Source organism: Aethina tumida, chromosome 3, assembly GCF_024364675.1.
Source record: "Aethina tumida isolate Nest 87 chromosome 3, icAetTumi1.1, whole genome shotgun sequence".
Classification (NCBI taxonomy): domain Eukaryota; kingdom Metazoa; phylum Arthropoda; class Insecta; order Coleoptera; family Nitidulidae; genus Aethina; species Aethina tumida.
The window spans coordinates 10,045,478-10,061,514 of record NC_065437.1 but is presented as its reverse complement, the minus strand read 5'-3'; the positions used below and the strand labels follow the sequence as shown (position 1 = coordinate 10,061,514).

Genomic DNA, 16,037 nt, shown 5'->3' with positions numbered 1-16,037 from the left:
GAGATATGTCGAACTACAAAACTGGATCAACTTTCTTGTCTAAATCTTTAAGCTTTTACAATGTGTTCGGGAGAAACGGGTTACATGAATTATAATTGTCTAACTAAATATCTCACATTTATCAACTATATACGACCATTTGTTATACATACTTACTTAAGATCTTGTCTTTTATACAAGTCGACAAAATAAAGCATACACTTTAGAATATCTATACTTACTATGCGAGAAATGTTCTTCGTCTATTTACCTACTATTTAAAATACTGTAACTGCAATATTAAGGTTGTGTATCATTTAAATAATTTTATAATACATATTATAAAATTTACTTTAAACATTTCATTCAGTGTTTGTAAATACAGATTGAAAATTATTTTGTAAATATTTTCGATTACTAATTATTGTCCAGAACGAATTTACCAATTATATTTGAAGTTTGTATAAAACTGTGTAATGGCAAAACTGTTATTAACTAAAAGCACGTTTTCGTGATGTTAGATTAGTTGTTCTGTAAATGAATACATATATATTTTATTTCGAGGTTCTATGTAGATTTTGTACATTGTTTTATAAGTTTCACGTTACACTCAGCATGTGTAAAAGTCATGTGAGTTAGATATTTATTCTGTGATACCACTATACTCTTAATCTTCTATGTGTGATTAAATAAATGATATAATTAAGTTTTAAATGTTTTATTGCGACCATTTTAATTTTATTTATATCGATTTTAGCCATTTTTTATTTTTGTTTTAGTTAAACATATATCATATTTATTAAATGTTTTAATTCATTTTTTTCTTTCAATTTAATTAAATTTTTATATGATTTCAAATTAAAATTTTCAGAAACGTGATCGAAAATAGTATTAAAACTACACTTACTGCTACATGAATTAAACAAAAATTAAATTTATTAAATTTAATAAATCATTTTTTATTTTCAATTTAATTAAATTTTAATATTCATTAAAATTTTAAGAAAAGTAATAGAAAATACAAAATACAAACTATACTTACTGTTACATGAATCAAGCTATTTCAAGAATATGCGAATATTCATTTATTTTATTTTAATTTTAACCAGTATAAATAGAAAATTGTTTAACACATGTTATGTAAAATCGAAAAAGATATTGTTTTGAGATTTGACTTGAACTACTTTTATAATAAATTTCATTAATAATTAATTTCACCGGAAGTGACATCAACAAATTTTCAACAAAACCTCCTGTATTTTAATATTTTTATACTCTACATGTAATTGCAAATTAAATTCAAACTTAGACTACATTTCTATTTTATTTATAATAAATTTCAAAATAGTGGAAATGATATTCACTGTTATTTTCAATGAAACACGCCGTATATATTCGATTTTTAAATTTTATATGTAATTGTAAACAAAATGGCTAAATCCAATAGGTTTTGAGTTACTAAGTTTTTTCTAAAAATTTTTACAGCTTGATAATCCAACTAAAATATCTGTAAAGCCAACAATTTTTACGCTTCCAGATTTTACACAAGGTGTTAGTTATTTACATTTATTTTTGTGCATATTAAAGCAATAACTTAATTATTTTGAATGGAACAACACAATTTTGGTAAAATGTCAGTTAATAATTATTTTATATATAGGGAATGATTATACCTATACCTTTTTAATATTCAATTTAATTGTTCTAAAATATACCCTGTTTCATTGTAAATAACAAAGTTATTGATATTTTAAGACAAAATTAAACGTAAATAATTAACACCATGTATACTAATAATGGCATCCTATAGGATGGTCTTTGGTTAACGTATGTGTCAAAAATATACATTCCAACATTAAAATTGGAGGCATTTTAGTAAGACCACCAATTGGTTAAAATTTTTGGAAAAAAATTAATAACTCAAAAACTATCAGGTTTAGGTATAGGACATGGTATAGCAATTTTATTTACTATTACATGAAGAATTTAAAAATTAAAAAATATACAAGGTGTTGAAACTCTCATGCTGAATACTCCGGACACTTTAAGTTATGGTAAATAAGAGATAAACAAAAATTAAATTTAGTGAGAAATTAACTTTTACAAACAGTTATATTAAATTTTAAAGTAATCTTAGGTAAAATATTATAAATATTGACAGAAAATATAATTTTATAATGTTTAATTATATGGATCTGTACAGAAATTATGATTATTTATTAAGAGTATTTTTAAAATTTTATTAATCTATTAAAATATGTTCAGTTTTTACTAATTATTAAAAATCAAACAATAGTCAATAAACATCATTTTAACCAGTACATACAAAATGTTTGTTTTAAAACACATTTTCATCCATTGTTTCCAGGTGGTTCAAATTTAAACACCCATAAATTTAATACAATATTAAAGTTAAATACAGTTTGAATCCATAAAATTAAAAAGTTATGAATGTACCTATATTAAAAACACTTAATAGGTTTTTTCAATATTATTGCATTGAGATCAAATAACTCTAATGAAATTACGTTAAATAATTTATATTCAATAGACGATTATGTCGAAAAAATATGAAAATTATTTTTTAACGTTCCGAATCTATTAAATTATTAAATAAAAACTGTGGAAACTTAAGGCACTAATGTGAATCAAATTGCAATTGAGTCCTATAAATTAGTTCACCTCTTAAATCTTATCTGCATAATTTTATAGCATTTTTCCTTCAACTTGAACTTCAAAAATATTGTCAACAGTAAGTATAGTATCAATAAATTTTATTAAACATGAACTATTTTATACTTTTTTAAGTGATAAAGGATATAATAAGGGTAGTTGATATTATATATGTAGAGAAATTATTTTTATCTCAATTTTTAAGAGTCATACAACTAATTAATGTTGTAGAGATGGTTACTATAATAATAAAAAAATTATATTTGCCTGTTGCAGTATTAATATTAACCGTAAGTTAATTCCACATATAATACTACACTATTGTATCAACCTTCTTTGTGTTACAGCAACTGTCAGAATATGCGTTCATACTAATCAATTACAAAGTATACCGTGAAATCAGAGCAGGTTTACTAAGGCTAAAATTCCACACTTACACAAACTGTCAACGTTTCACTAACTTGCATATATTGAGCAAAGCCTTAATCATATCTTACAGCATCTTCTATATAACGTTTATAACCATCTACATTTACTTGTCCTACAAGAAGGGAATTCCGGAAACCTACGTCTTCGGAAATCACAGCGTGGTCAAAATTTGGTACCTGTTAAACAGGGCATTCTCGGGTTACTTGTTACTGGCGTCAGGATTCGGATTCATGTTGACCGCTTTGATATTGATAAAACACCTGATTTCGATACAGTGTAATTTGAAACTGTTGCATGTCAGCGATGCCAATGAGCATCGCCTTTTGAAGAGCGTCCAATATCAGCGCAAAGTGAAGGGCATGTTGAGACAGTGCGTTAAAGAAATTGTAAAAAATAACCTGTAAGTATACTTATAGTTTTTTAATTCTTGTACTTGTTAATACGTACGTTTTTGTAGGGTTATCCAAAAATTGAACTTTCTGGCTCCGTACTTGCTTCTTTTGAAATTTCCGGTAATTGTGTTACTCTTCGCCGTACAAACACTGTATATTTTTACGGTAAACGTTCAACATCAATTAGAAATAATTATTTTATTCCATTTCGTATTTTAGGAGACCGAATTGCTTTGGAAATTAGCGGGAATATTTCTTTTTATGATAGTACAAGTTGTTACTTTAACATTAGTTGTTTATGGGCAATATTTTATAACGGAAGTAATTTACAATTTGTTTTACCTAAAACAATTATATAAAATTATGATTTCAGATTGAAAATTTGAATACGTGTCTGTATTTTTGTCCGTGGCACCTGTGGAATGTTGAAAACAGAAAGACACTGTTGTTGTTGCTGGTTATGACAGCTAATCCAAAAGCGTTTCACCTTTCAACGATTGTCACTGTTGATTATCGTCTAATAAGTCAGGTAAGAAAAATAACTATTAATACTGAATTAATATCACTAGTTATTTACAGATATTCAAACATGTTTATACGATGGGATCATTCTACATCAATCAAAGAAGTTAAAAACCAGTTAAGTGTCACATCACACATATCGAATAAATTATAAGTTTCTGATGCACTGTAGTAAAAAAATGTAACAATAATATTAAATCAATCTGTTCAATAATATTCGTTTATAAAATCAAAATTGTAAATCTAAGTAGAAATAAAGCAATAAAGCATACAACATGGACAGAGAATTCAATGAGTAATAAAGAACAAAACCTTGATTTAGTTTTCAACAATTAATTATTTCAAATGGTCAGAGAAATAACATTACTGTTATTTGTTGTTAATTAGAAGTGTTATCAAAATATTTTAAATGTATTTCTTTTAAAATTGTGCCTAAATTAAACAAAATAAATGAGTAACGTGGTTGCTCACAGGAATAATCCATATTTTAATTTTTAGTTGAGTACCCTTTGCCCGTTATAACCGCCTTTTTTACTACATTGCATTCATTCAGTTGACATGTGATTGTTCTACTCAATTAATTCATTTTTTATTTACCTAGAATACAAGAACGGATTTCCTTTACTAATGTTTCCAATTTGTTTGTCCATAAAAAAGAATTGTTTCTTGTTAAGACGTTTTCTTATTGTATTTTCAATTGAGTGTGTCGTTTCATATTTGTTAGTAACATTGTAAACCATTTTTCGGGAGTATCTTAAGTTTTTAGTGTGCAATAATAAATTTTTAGTATTAAATAATGACACAAAACGTAAATATATTTTAATGTGTATTTATTTGTCCAACCAAATCAGATTAAAGTCAATCGATCGATCGATTTTAAGAAACGCATATACAGTATATCTTTTAAAACAAATTATTTTCTGAAAAAAAAAATAAATATAAACAACATTTTTTTATTTTAAAAATATTCTAATATTTATATAATTTATTAAATAATTTTAAAATGTTATCTGATTACTTTATATTATTAATATTCTGATATTTATTACTTTTATCATAAAAATATGAAGTCAATCAACTTCAAGAGGTCTGACATTATGTGAAAAAATGGCTGAATAATTGAAGATTATATGAATAAAAATATATTATTTTGTTTTTTCAATAAAAATGTCAAATTACCTTTTAAAACATGTTGTTTTTAATAAATTAATTCATTACTAATTCAATCACATTCATTCTTCATAAATTGTGTTTAGAATAAATATTAAATATGCTCATACTAGTTTTATTATAAAATTATAAAGACAATTAAATTCAAGATGTATGACATTATGTGAAATAATTTTAGTGAAGAAATGTCTGAAAAATATAATTTTATCACTGATTTTTTATGTAGTCTATTAATAATTTATTATTTAGTAATTTTAGTGTAATAATGTAAAGAGAATTAAAATCTGATCTCACTCTAGTGAAGAAATGGCTGAATAATTGAAGATTATATGAATAAAAATATATTATTTTGATTTCTCAATAAAAATGTCAAATAAAATGTTAAAAAATATTGTCTTTAGTTAATTAATTCTTTACTAATTGAATCACATTCATTCTTCTTAGATTGCGTTTAGCGTAAATATTAAATATTAATTTAAATGTTTCTTCATATATATTACATTTATTAATATTACAAAATATTTAATTTAATTTTTTTTTCTTTTTCATATTTGACATTATTAATTAATTTCATAAATGGCGTGTGCGCCGGTATACATTCTATTAATTTCTAATGTTGATTTTGAAATCAAGTATTAAACTAAACGAGGTTAACAAGTTAGATAAATTTTAATCGTGTATTCGATTAATTTTTTAACCCTTAATATTTAAATTATTAAATGCAAGATGACTTACTGGTTTAATGTGAATTAAATTACATTTTCCAGTTTTATATAATAATCTGTTTTTAATGAAATTTCATCTGCATTTTAATAGTTCAACAACTGAAGACAAGAGTGAGTAGCTTTATTATAAGAAATTAGTTCAATTTATTAATTTCGAGTTCATGTTTAAGTGATAGACATTTTTTGGCTTATGGATGTGGTTTTCGCCGATAAAATATTATTGTCCCCGTATCTAAATTTGTTGCAATTAACTTGTGTTTTGGAAATATTCATTATTTTATCGAAGGTCCTTTATTTACCATTGGCTACCATGTTGCTGGCGGTGAGCAGAACAACCTAACAATGACCTAGTCCGAATTCATAATTATTTCTGTTTCAGCAAATCACCGAACACATTTTCATACGGAGCAACTACCACGTGTTCCGCAAAGTGAAATTAGAACTAAAAGAACTAAAATTCTACACATTTGGAAACAGCACCCGTTTCACAAACTTATCTCTGTTAAGCATCCTCATCATCATATCCTACATTGTTTTCTACTGCATTTTCCTCACACTGTACTTCTACGTCAGTTATTCGGACGGAGTACCGGAAACGTACGTGTTCGGGAACAATTTCGCAGTCAAAGTGTTCCACCTAGCGTTCAGATTCTTTTCCGGTTACCTCCTAACGCCGTCCAGCTTCGGTCTGATGTGCAACAACTTGATTTTGATCAGGCACCTGACTTCGATACAATACAATTTGAAGTTGCTGCATGTGACCGGCACGAACCAACACCACGTCTTGAACGACGTCCGTTATCAACGTAAAGTCGCCCACGTTTTACGTCTCTGTGTTATTGAATTCATCAAAAATAAGGCGTAAGTTTGCTTATTCTTTGCGAAATGGATGTTGCCAGTGCAGTTTTAGGATTTTACAACATGTCAGTGACATTGCACCGCAGATTCTGCTCCTGAAATTTCCTGTAATTATTATTATTTATGTGGTTAACATTTTTTACATTTCTATGGTGAGCAATACATTTAATTAACAATCAATTTTGTTAAGTGTTTTGCATTTCAGTCGCCCGAGTTCATTTGGAAGTTTGTTACAATTATTTATTTATTACTATTACAAATCATAATATTAATATTAGTAATTTACGGACAATTTATGGTCAACGAAGTAATTAAATTGTTATTTAAAATTATACAAAAGCCGTGTAACAATCCGTTTCAGATTGAGAACTTAAATCAAAAGTTGTACTTTTGTCCTTGGTACTTGTGGAATGTTCAAAACCGAAGACTACTTTTGCAGATGCTGGTTATGAGTGCTAATCCCAAGGCGTTCCATCTTTCCACCGTTGTCACTGTCGATTTCCGGTTTATTAACCAGGCAAGATAATAAAAAACTAACATGGTTTACAGTAATTTCCAATTTATTTTCAGATATTCAAACACGTCTACGGAATGGCGTCGTTTTACTACAACCAAAAGTAATAATATTAACCGAATTGAATGTTTCAGTAGAATAGATAAAGCAAGCAATAAATGTTCGAACAAACGTTTGGAATTCATGAAGCAAGTTTTTTCCATAAATGAACTGGCCAGTTTCAAAGAAGACAACAGTCCTTTTATCCGTCGTTAAGAGTTGTCTCTATCACTAATAGGAAAATACTCGTTGCTTATAACATTTCGATTATCTTACTTTGCAGATCAAAACTGAAATAGTTAACTGAAATATAATAATAAAGTACTGGTGCACATGGAGAATTTAATGAGCAATAAAGAACAAAACCTGTTTAAACAAAATTTAAGCATTACGTTAATTTATTAGCTAGATTAAATTAAGTTATGCTAGATTAGATAAGTTACGTTAGGTTAAGGTAGATTAAATTAAGTAAGGACGTAATAATAATTAATTTTCAGAACTAAAAATAGAAAACTATTGAACTCAGTTCACAACATTTATAAATGTAAAAAAAATGATAAAAAATGAAATAATTACAAAAATAAATAAATGTAATAATTCAAGTTTGTGAAATTCTCAATTATCAGAATAACGACCAAAAGCATATAAATAATGATAGAATACAATGACTTAATTCAACATAGAAATGTTATAACGTCAAAAATGAAATAAAATATTTATTATATAAATTAATACTATGTTCTTTTACAATGTTAATTGAATACAATAACAAGATATATATATATATTTCCAAATAATAATAAAATGTCCAATATAATTTAACAATTTAATTTTATTATTAAATATTATTAATGAAATACAACAATGTGTATAATAAAATATTTTTTTTTATTTGTAATTGAAAAAATTAAAATAAAATATACTATAAAATTTATAGTCAGAATATTTATAAAATATACAATATATAGATAAGTTAAAGTAAAATTGATAAACAATAAATATTTTTGTATGTATAAATATAAAAATTTACAGTAATCTTTAATTAAAAAACACTAAATAAAATCTAAAAAAGGAGAATGTAATTAAAACAGAAGAAAATAAAACCAATATTTTGAAAAAATTTTAAATAAGTTGACTAAACATTAATAAAATACAACAAATTACGAATATAATATACAAATTTTAGTAATTGTCGTTTTATAATAAATGTAATAAAATATATTAACATATTTAAATTATTAAAATATAAAAATATTTTTAATAATAGTAATAAATTTAAATTTATTTGCATTTGCATTTAACTAATTAAAAATAAATGTGATTAAATTGGTATAGAATAAATTTATTATAAATCAATATATTTTTAATCCGAATTTGACTTTTTCTTTGAAAAAACAAAATAATATTTTATATTTTTTTGTCACGTGAGACCATTAAATATCAAAATACAAATAATACAATATATAAAAAATCAGTAATAAAATTTATTAACATTAATAAACCTTAGTAACATTTAAAAAAATATTACAATAAAATAATAGAAATGGAAAATAATAAAATTATTATTAATGACCATTATTTAAATACAATATAAACTATAAAACTTTTGAAGAAACAAATAAATTAAAATTTAACAACATAACATAATTTCCTGATGTAAAATCAATAATAAAATTTTATGTACTGATATAACTTAATAATATAATGGTAATAGTAGTTTCTTAAATATTATTAAAGTACAATAAAAACAATCAAAACAAACAAGTTAAAAATTATTACATTACATAAAATCTAACCAGAATAAATGTGATTATATTAAAAATATTATTTTCAGATATTTTTTCACTAGAATTTTTTGACATAATGTCAAACTAACTGATTTTAATTGATTTTATATTAATAAAATAAAATTAATAAATATTCAGAATAAAATATACAATCAGAAATAAAATTTAAAAAATAATATTGAAATTTAAAAATATTGAAAATATTAATCACTACTAAATATTATTAAAAGATAAAATTAAAGAAAAAAGAGGTCAAAATTAATTATATTAAGCTAATTAAAGAATTCTGGGTAAAATCTAAAAACAATAAATGTGACTATATTAAAAATATTATTTTCGGATATTTCTTCACTAGAATTTTTTGCCATAATATCAAACAAATTGGTTTTAATTGCTTTTATATTATTCAAATAAAAATAAATGAATATTCAGAATAAAATATATAGAAAATAAGTAATTAAAAAATTGTTAAAATTTAAAAGAGAATAAAAACAAGTAAATTAAAATTAATTATAGTAAACTAATTAAAAAACTCTATAGACAATCTAACAAAAATGAAATGACATTAAAGCAATATTGTTCAGCTATTTCTTTACTAGAATTTTCTTGACATGACATGACATAAGTCAGTCAGACTAAACTGTACAAAAAACCAGTAATAAAATGTATAAAAATTCTTAAAATATAAAATTGAAAATAATAATGACATAATAAATTCTATTAATATGCAATAAAAGCAAATATGTTATAATATATTACATTAAACTAATTAAATAACACCAAATAAAATCTAACAAGAATTAATATGATTATATTACTATAAAACTAAAATTAATTAAATCCGAATTTGACTTTTTTTATTGAAATGACTATAAAATTACAAATAAAATATATTTTCTGTTAATGTATTCTTCGGTCATTTTTTTTATAGTTCGGCTTAGGCATTAAACTAGACCAGTTAATTTTAATTGGTTTTAGAAGATAAATATTAAAATCTCCACGTATTTTGTTGTAATAAAATTATTATTCGAAAGTGACATCGTAAATGGAATGGAAAGATTAATAACGAGAGAGAAAGAGCCCCAACCACGTAAGTACTAACACGACGAAATTAATTCCCTCGAGAAAAATGTACGCGCCAAAGAAGAACGAACGGTGCGGACCCGGCCGACCTGGCAGACAGAAAGAAGCGGCGGCAGAAAGAAGTGGTAATTGCGCAAAGATGGCCACACTCACATAGCAACGGTTTCTGAAAATATTCTTGCGGCAAGTGAAGACAGAACTTGAGGAACGGCGGCGGCCCGCGGACGGCGTACCGGCGGGGCGGGGGGTGCGGGCGGTTCGGCACTGCGCGGGGCGGCGCGGCCGGGGGGGTTGCGCGCGAGGTGACTTGGACGCGCTCTTGACAATAAAAATCAAGTGCACGCTGGATGTAGGAGCAGGGTACAGTAATTACAATAAACTATGATCGGCAGTACCGTCGAGGCCATGAGCACAAAGCCAAGCAAACCGGTCCGCTGAGTCCGCCTGACTTTTTACCGTGAGCTTCTTTTATTTCATTCTTGTGGAGCCGCGGCAGCGTTGTCCCCCCACCTGTTCGTCGGTCGCCGGATACCTGAACTCGCCAGTCTATGGTTAGTCTAGAGACAATCTGTTCGCCTGAGATCGATTTTTCCGCAGATGTCTCGCCAACCGATCCTCGCACAATCCGTATCGATTGCCCAGCTAATCAGCCCATTTCGACGGCGGTCCGACGCCGACCGATTTATTTATTTACACTCATTGTTTGTGATAAGTGCTTTTGTATCTGCGTTCGACGGAAACCGGTAAGAATTTCGTACTGTTGTCGTGGCGGTGCCGCCGCTTTGCCGGTACCGCAGTCGCCGAACCTAACTAACAAGTCCCCCCGACATAATGAAGCCAAATAATTCGGTACCACAACACACTCACCCAACCTTGATGCTTTTTATTCATAATTATCTGAATGTTAAATTTAATTTACGTGGGATCGTAACGGAGTACCGCTCCGAAGCTTCATTATTTACGATTGGGCTTGTTAATTAGATTCATATTTATTTGTATTTTGCACCTGTAAATATCATTAACACGCACGGCCATCCAATTGGATTTAACCAGCAAATCCGAGTAGTACCGTACCGTACCGCCTAACCGCCATCACCATCCGTACGCCCAGGTAGTTTTTTTCTCGGTTTCCCTTCAGTAACAAAAAAAAATGTAATTTCGACGGCTTGGATACAGGTTCTCACACTCGTACATATGTGGTACGCCACTGGCCGGTAACAAACCGTGGTACCCTCCGTCTCACAGTCAGGTTATTAGCTGCAGAACTGACCTTGAGAGGCCAACCCCACCTGACAAGTGTCCGACAATGACCGACTGGCTTTAGATTTACCCGCTTCGACTCTTTCGTCCGTTCGAATATTGAAGGAAAAAACTCACTGACGCTTTCCGTTGATGTACCAAAGGGTGAAACACCTCGGAACAGTTTATGTGACTAACCAAACCAACAATTTGGTTTAGTCACATAAACCGAATCGTCGAGATGAGATTTTTTACATTTACGTCACACTTCGCCGATTTAAATGCTAAACGGCATATGGAGTTTATTTTTACGAATATAGTACGTGACGTTCACCGGTTCACTTTACCCGCAGTACCCGATAAATTGCGGGTCTAACGAAACGCGTTACGATTGAAATAATTTAAAAATTGTACCGGTTCCGAAACGAAAGGTACAAGTAACCTTTCGAAAAAATTGGGACCTTATAATTAGTATAAATAATAATGCGCCTCCCATGTTTAATATTTAATAAAGTGAACCACCCACATCGGAATTTTTACATTTCACTTATATTAAATTTCTCGCAATTAACATAATGTAGGCACAAATATTTACCACTTATACGTGTGCGGCGTTAATGGCAGAAACAATATCTAGTTCTGATAGAAAAAATTGTCTGGATAAATATTAACTTTCTCATGGACCATTTCAGTTGCATGTATAATTATAAAAAAACTCTTCGGATTCACATGTTAAAACGTTTTCTATATAAAAAAATAAAATTAAGTTTAATGTATTTTTTTTTCAGAAATAAATTTAAAACTCTATTAGATTAAATTAAGATAATAAAGTTGTATCTACTTTTCTATAGAAAAATTATAAAAAATCTGAAGTAAATCATCATATAAAAAAAATATATTATTTGAATTTGATGATTTTTAACCAAATTTAAACTTCTATCAGATTAAATTATTTATAATTATAACAAAAGTTATAATAACATATATTTATTTATGTTTATGTTGTAATATAAAGTTAGTAACATTTTAAATTTCAAGAAAACATTTTCATAAAGTTCCTTTAACTTCTATGTAAAAAAATATAAAAATTTCATTAAATATAAAAAAAGTATTTTTTAAATTTGAATTTTTTAGCTTAAATTTAAAAATCTATTAGATTAAATAAATTGTAATTATAACTAAATTTATTATGCATTTAATGTTTTAGTATAAAATTTGTAGTACTTTTCATGAGAAAAAACTTTGATATTATAGGAATTATTAAAAGTGTAATGTTCATAAAATTGTTTTAATTTTTTTATAAAAAATTATAAAATTATAAAACTAAATTCATTAAATATAAAAAAATATTTAAACTTGTTAATTTATTCAACTTAAATTTAAAAATTTATATTAAATTAATTAAAATTATAACAAAAGTAATTATGTGTTTGATTTTGTATTATAAAATTTGTAATGTTATAAATATTCATGAAAAAACTTATGTATTATTAATTTCAAGGAAACTTTAGTTGTTATAAAAGCTTAAAAATAAATTCATTAAATATAAAAAAGTATGATTTAAATTTGAATTTTTGCAAAAGATTATAAAAAATTCGCTTATTTTCTGTTTAAATCTAAAACTGTAAAATAAAATTATTATAAAATTTGTCATATTTTAATTGTTCACAAAAAACTTAGACACCACAACTTTCAAGGAAACTTTTTATTAATTGTTGTTAGTAAAAGTATGTCTCCCCATTTTCATAAAATTGTTTTAATTTTTTTGTAAAAATATTATAAAATTATAAAACTAAATTTATTAAATATAAAAAAATATTCAAATCTGTTAATTTTTTCACCTTAAATTTAAAACTATATTTAATATAATAAATTAATTAAACTTATAACAAAACTAATTATGTATTTGATTTTGCTTTATAAAATTTGTAATATTATAAAACTTACGTATTATAAATTTCAAGGAAACTTGAGTTGTTTTAACTTTTCTGTTATAAATTCATTAAATATAAAATTATGTTATTTAAATTCAATTTTTTTCAGATTAAATTTAAAAACCTATTTGTAATGTTGTAATATAAAATTTGTAATTTTTAATTGTTCATGACAAAAAATGCTTTTCATTTTTCTCTAAAAAAATATAAAAAAATAAAATTAAAATCATTCAATATAATAAAATATATTATTTAAATTTGATAATTATTTCAAATTAAATTTAAAAGTCTCTATCAAATCTTAACAATTAAAGGAAAAGTTATAATATATTTAATGTTGTAATATATAATTTATAATTTTTAATTGATCATGACAAAATTTCAAAGAAATCTGTCGTTAAATATCATGTTCTCCCTATTTTCATAAAATGCTTTTCATTTTTCTCTACAATGTAAAAGGAAAGGAAAAGTTGTTGTGTATTTATGTTGTAATATTTTAATTTTTCATAAAAATTACTTAGATATTCTTAATTTCAAGAAAACCTGTTATAAATTATTATTAAAAGTATTAAATAATTATTAAATAATTACAAATTTTCTATTTTATTATTTAGGTATTATTAAAAACTATTTCAACAAATTTTGACTAAATATGTTCGAACTCCTTAATAAATTTTATAAAAAAATACATCATACTGTATTTTTAAAGAATAATTTATAGTGGATATTTATTTTTTGTATTTTACAAATATGTTTCTGTAACTATTTTTTGAAACAAAAAATACAATGCAAAATATTTCATATAAAATTACATAATATTAAGTAGAAATTACTGAAACTAATTAAGCAATTAAAACGATTAACATTTTTATCATTTTAAAAGCATTTTAAAAGCATTTTATATCGGGATATTAATATTTTATTAAATTTAGTAACACAATAATACATAACAAAGCATGTAACACTATTATTTTATAATCTATAAATAAAGTTTATTAATTAGCATATTATGAAAATTGTTAAAAAAATCTGTTAATTAATCAAATACTCAATACATAATCAAAATTGTAAGGTTTAATTATTGAATTTTTAATCAAATTAAGCTACACCCAACAAAAATATGGGTAATTGTAGTCCAATTAAAATAAACGCTTAATCAAATTAAATTACGTATCACCTGGTAAATTATGCAAGAGCTAATTAACTGAGCAATCTAACGATGCAACCGCAATTAAACAACAATAATTAATTAATCATCGAAACCAGCAAAATGTGAAAATCAACGAAAATTGAATGGCGTAACGCACCACCACCAATAATTAGTAATTTATGCCATGCCGCACCGAATTACTTGCATAAACAAACAGCCATAGATTTATTAATCCGTTAATAGACAATTGCATATATTAATTTCAATTCAATGTTAAGGTTTTTAACGGACCTTGCCCAATAAATTTGCATATCTGTTCGCGAACGCCTCGCGGTTACGTTCGGGATTGTTTCACTCTTCGAACGAGATTTATCTGTGTATTATCTTTTTAATATACAGGGAGGAGCAATTACTAACAAATTGGTTATTTGGGTGTAGGTAAATAAAATTTAATATTGACATTTCATCAAACATTTTGATGTAGAAATGAAGAGTAATTAGACATTTTAGTTTAATTAAATCAGGTGAACCATTCGATCGATCACCGATGGTAATCTTAGACGTTCCCAATAAAAGCAAATTTCCATATTAATTGCAACGATGAAACGTTAAATATTGTTGTTAATTAATTGGCTGTTGGTGTTGTGTTTGTATACACAAGACATCGGTTGGGTTATTAGAAAGGAGTAGAGAGAGAGAAGGTGTGGTTTGCGGCCTCACGGCTTGGGTTTCATGGTCGAGGTAAATGGCATGAAGTTCATGTTCAGCGCTCCGCCGTCGTCGCACTCCGCTCTTCTGGATTTTGCACGTCAATTTTTCTCTGCTCATCGTCTTTAATTGTTTTTTTTTTAAATTAAGATGTTAATTAATCATTAAATTAACGTGATGTTTTGTCCATCATCCATAAACTGAGAACTGGAACAACAATTAACTGATTACAAATACAAGTAACAGAATTTTTAGTGTGCTTACTCTCAAAAACGAAAATAAAAATAACAGGAGAACCACGTAAAGGTATGCAATTTTATCAGATCTAATTTGCCCGATTAGAAAACCGCCATTCATCTGAATAAATCAGCTAAATGTTTGCGAAGGACGCGATATTCAAAGTTCATTCACTTGATCAGTTCACTTATAATAAATTCGAATAAATAAAAATAGAATGGCTTGCGGAATTATTGCTTTACGATGCTTTGAATGTTTTTTTTTCTCTCTCTTCGCTTTCAGTTTTTTTGCTGTACGTACGTTTGTAAGAAGCGTGGCATTTACCGAAACCGTACGTATTGTTCATAACTAATTACATAATACCTACTACTAGTAGTATTACATCATATCCGCACCGAAAACAATTTATTTAACATATTTATTAGTTTCAGATTGCGGCGTTTCAGAAGATTTTAATCGAATCGTATGCTTCACATTGGAAACACTAAAAGTCACGTAATTGAATTTATTTTTGAGTTCTGACGTTTATTCGTGCTGGAAACGTTTGTCAAGATATTTAAAAATTTAGTTGAATAACATAAATTCATATTATTAAATT

The 16,037-nt window shown here is 26.3% G+C and overlaps 1 protein-coding gene and 1 long non-coding RNA gene across 2 annotated transcripts; both read left to right on the top strand.

Moving 5' to 3' along the window:
- The first annotated feature begins 3,697 nt into the window (after positions 1-3,697).
- On the top strand, positions 3,698-4,256 carry LOC126265082 (uncharacterized). Its single transcript, XR_007547631.1, has 3 exons — positions 3,698-3,794; positions 3,847-4,002; positions 4,053-4,256. It is a non-coding gene; the product is annotated as an uncharacterized LOC126265082 (long non-coding RNA).
- Positions 4,257-6,156: 1,900 nt separating this feature from the next.
- LOC126265078 (uncharacterized) lies at positions 6,157-6,848 on the top strand. The gene is made up of 2 exons (XM_049965593.1): positions 6,157-6,212; positions 6,270-6,848. The coding sequence occupies exons 1-2, from the start codon at positions 6,201-6,203 to the stop codon at positions 6,753-6,755; spliced, it is 498 nt and encodes a 165-aa protein (XP_049821550.1). The 5' UTR covers positions 6,157-6,200; the 3' UTR covers positions 6,756-6,848.
- Positions 6,849-16,037: the final 9,189 nt, after the last annotated feature.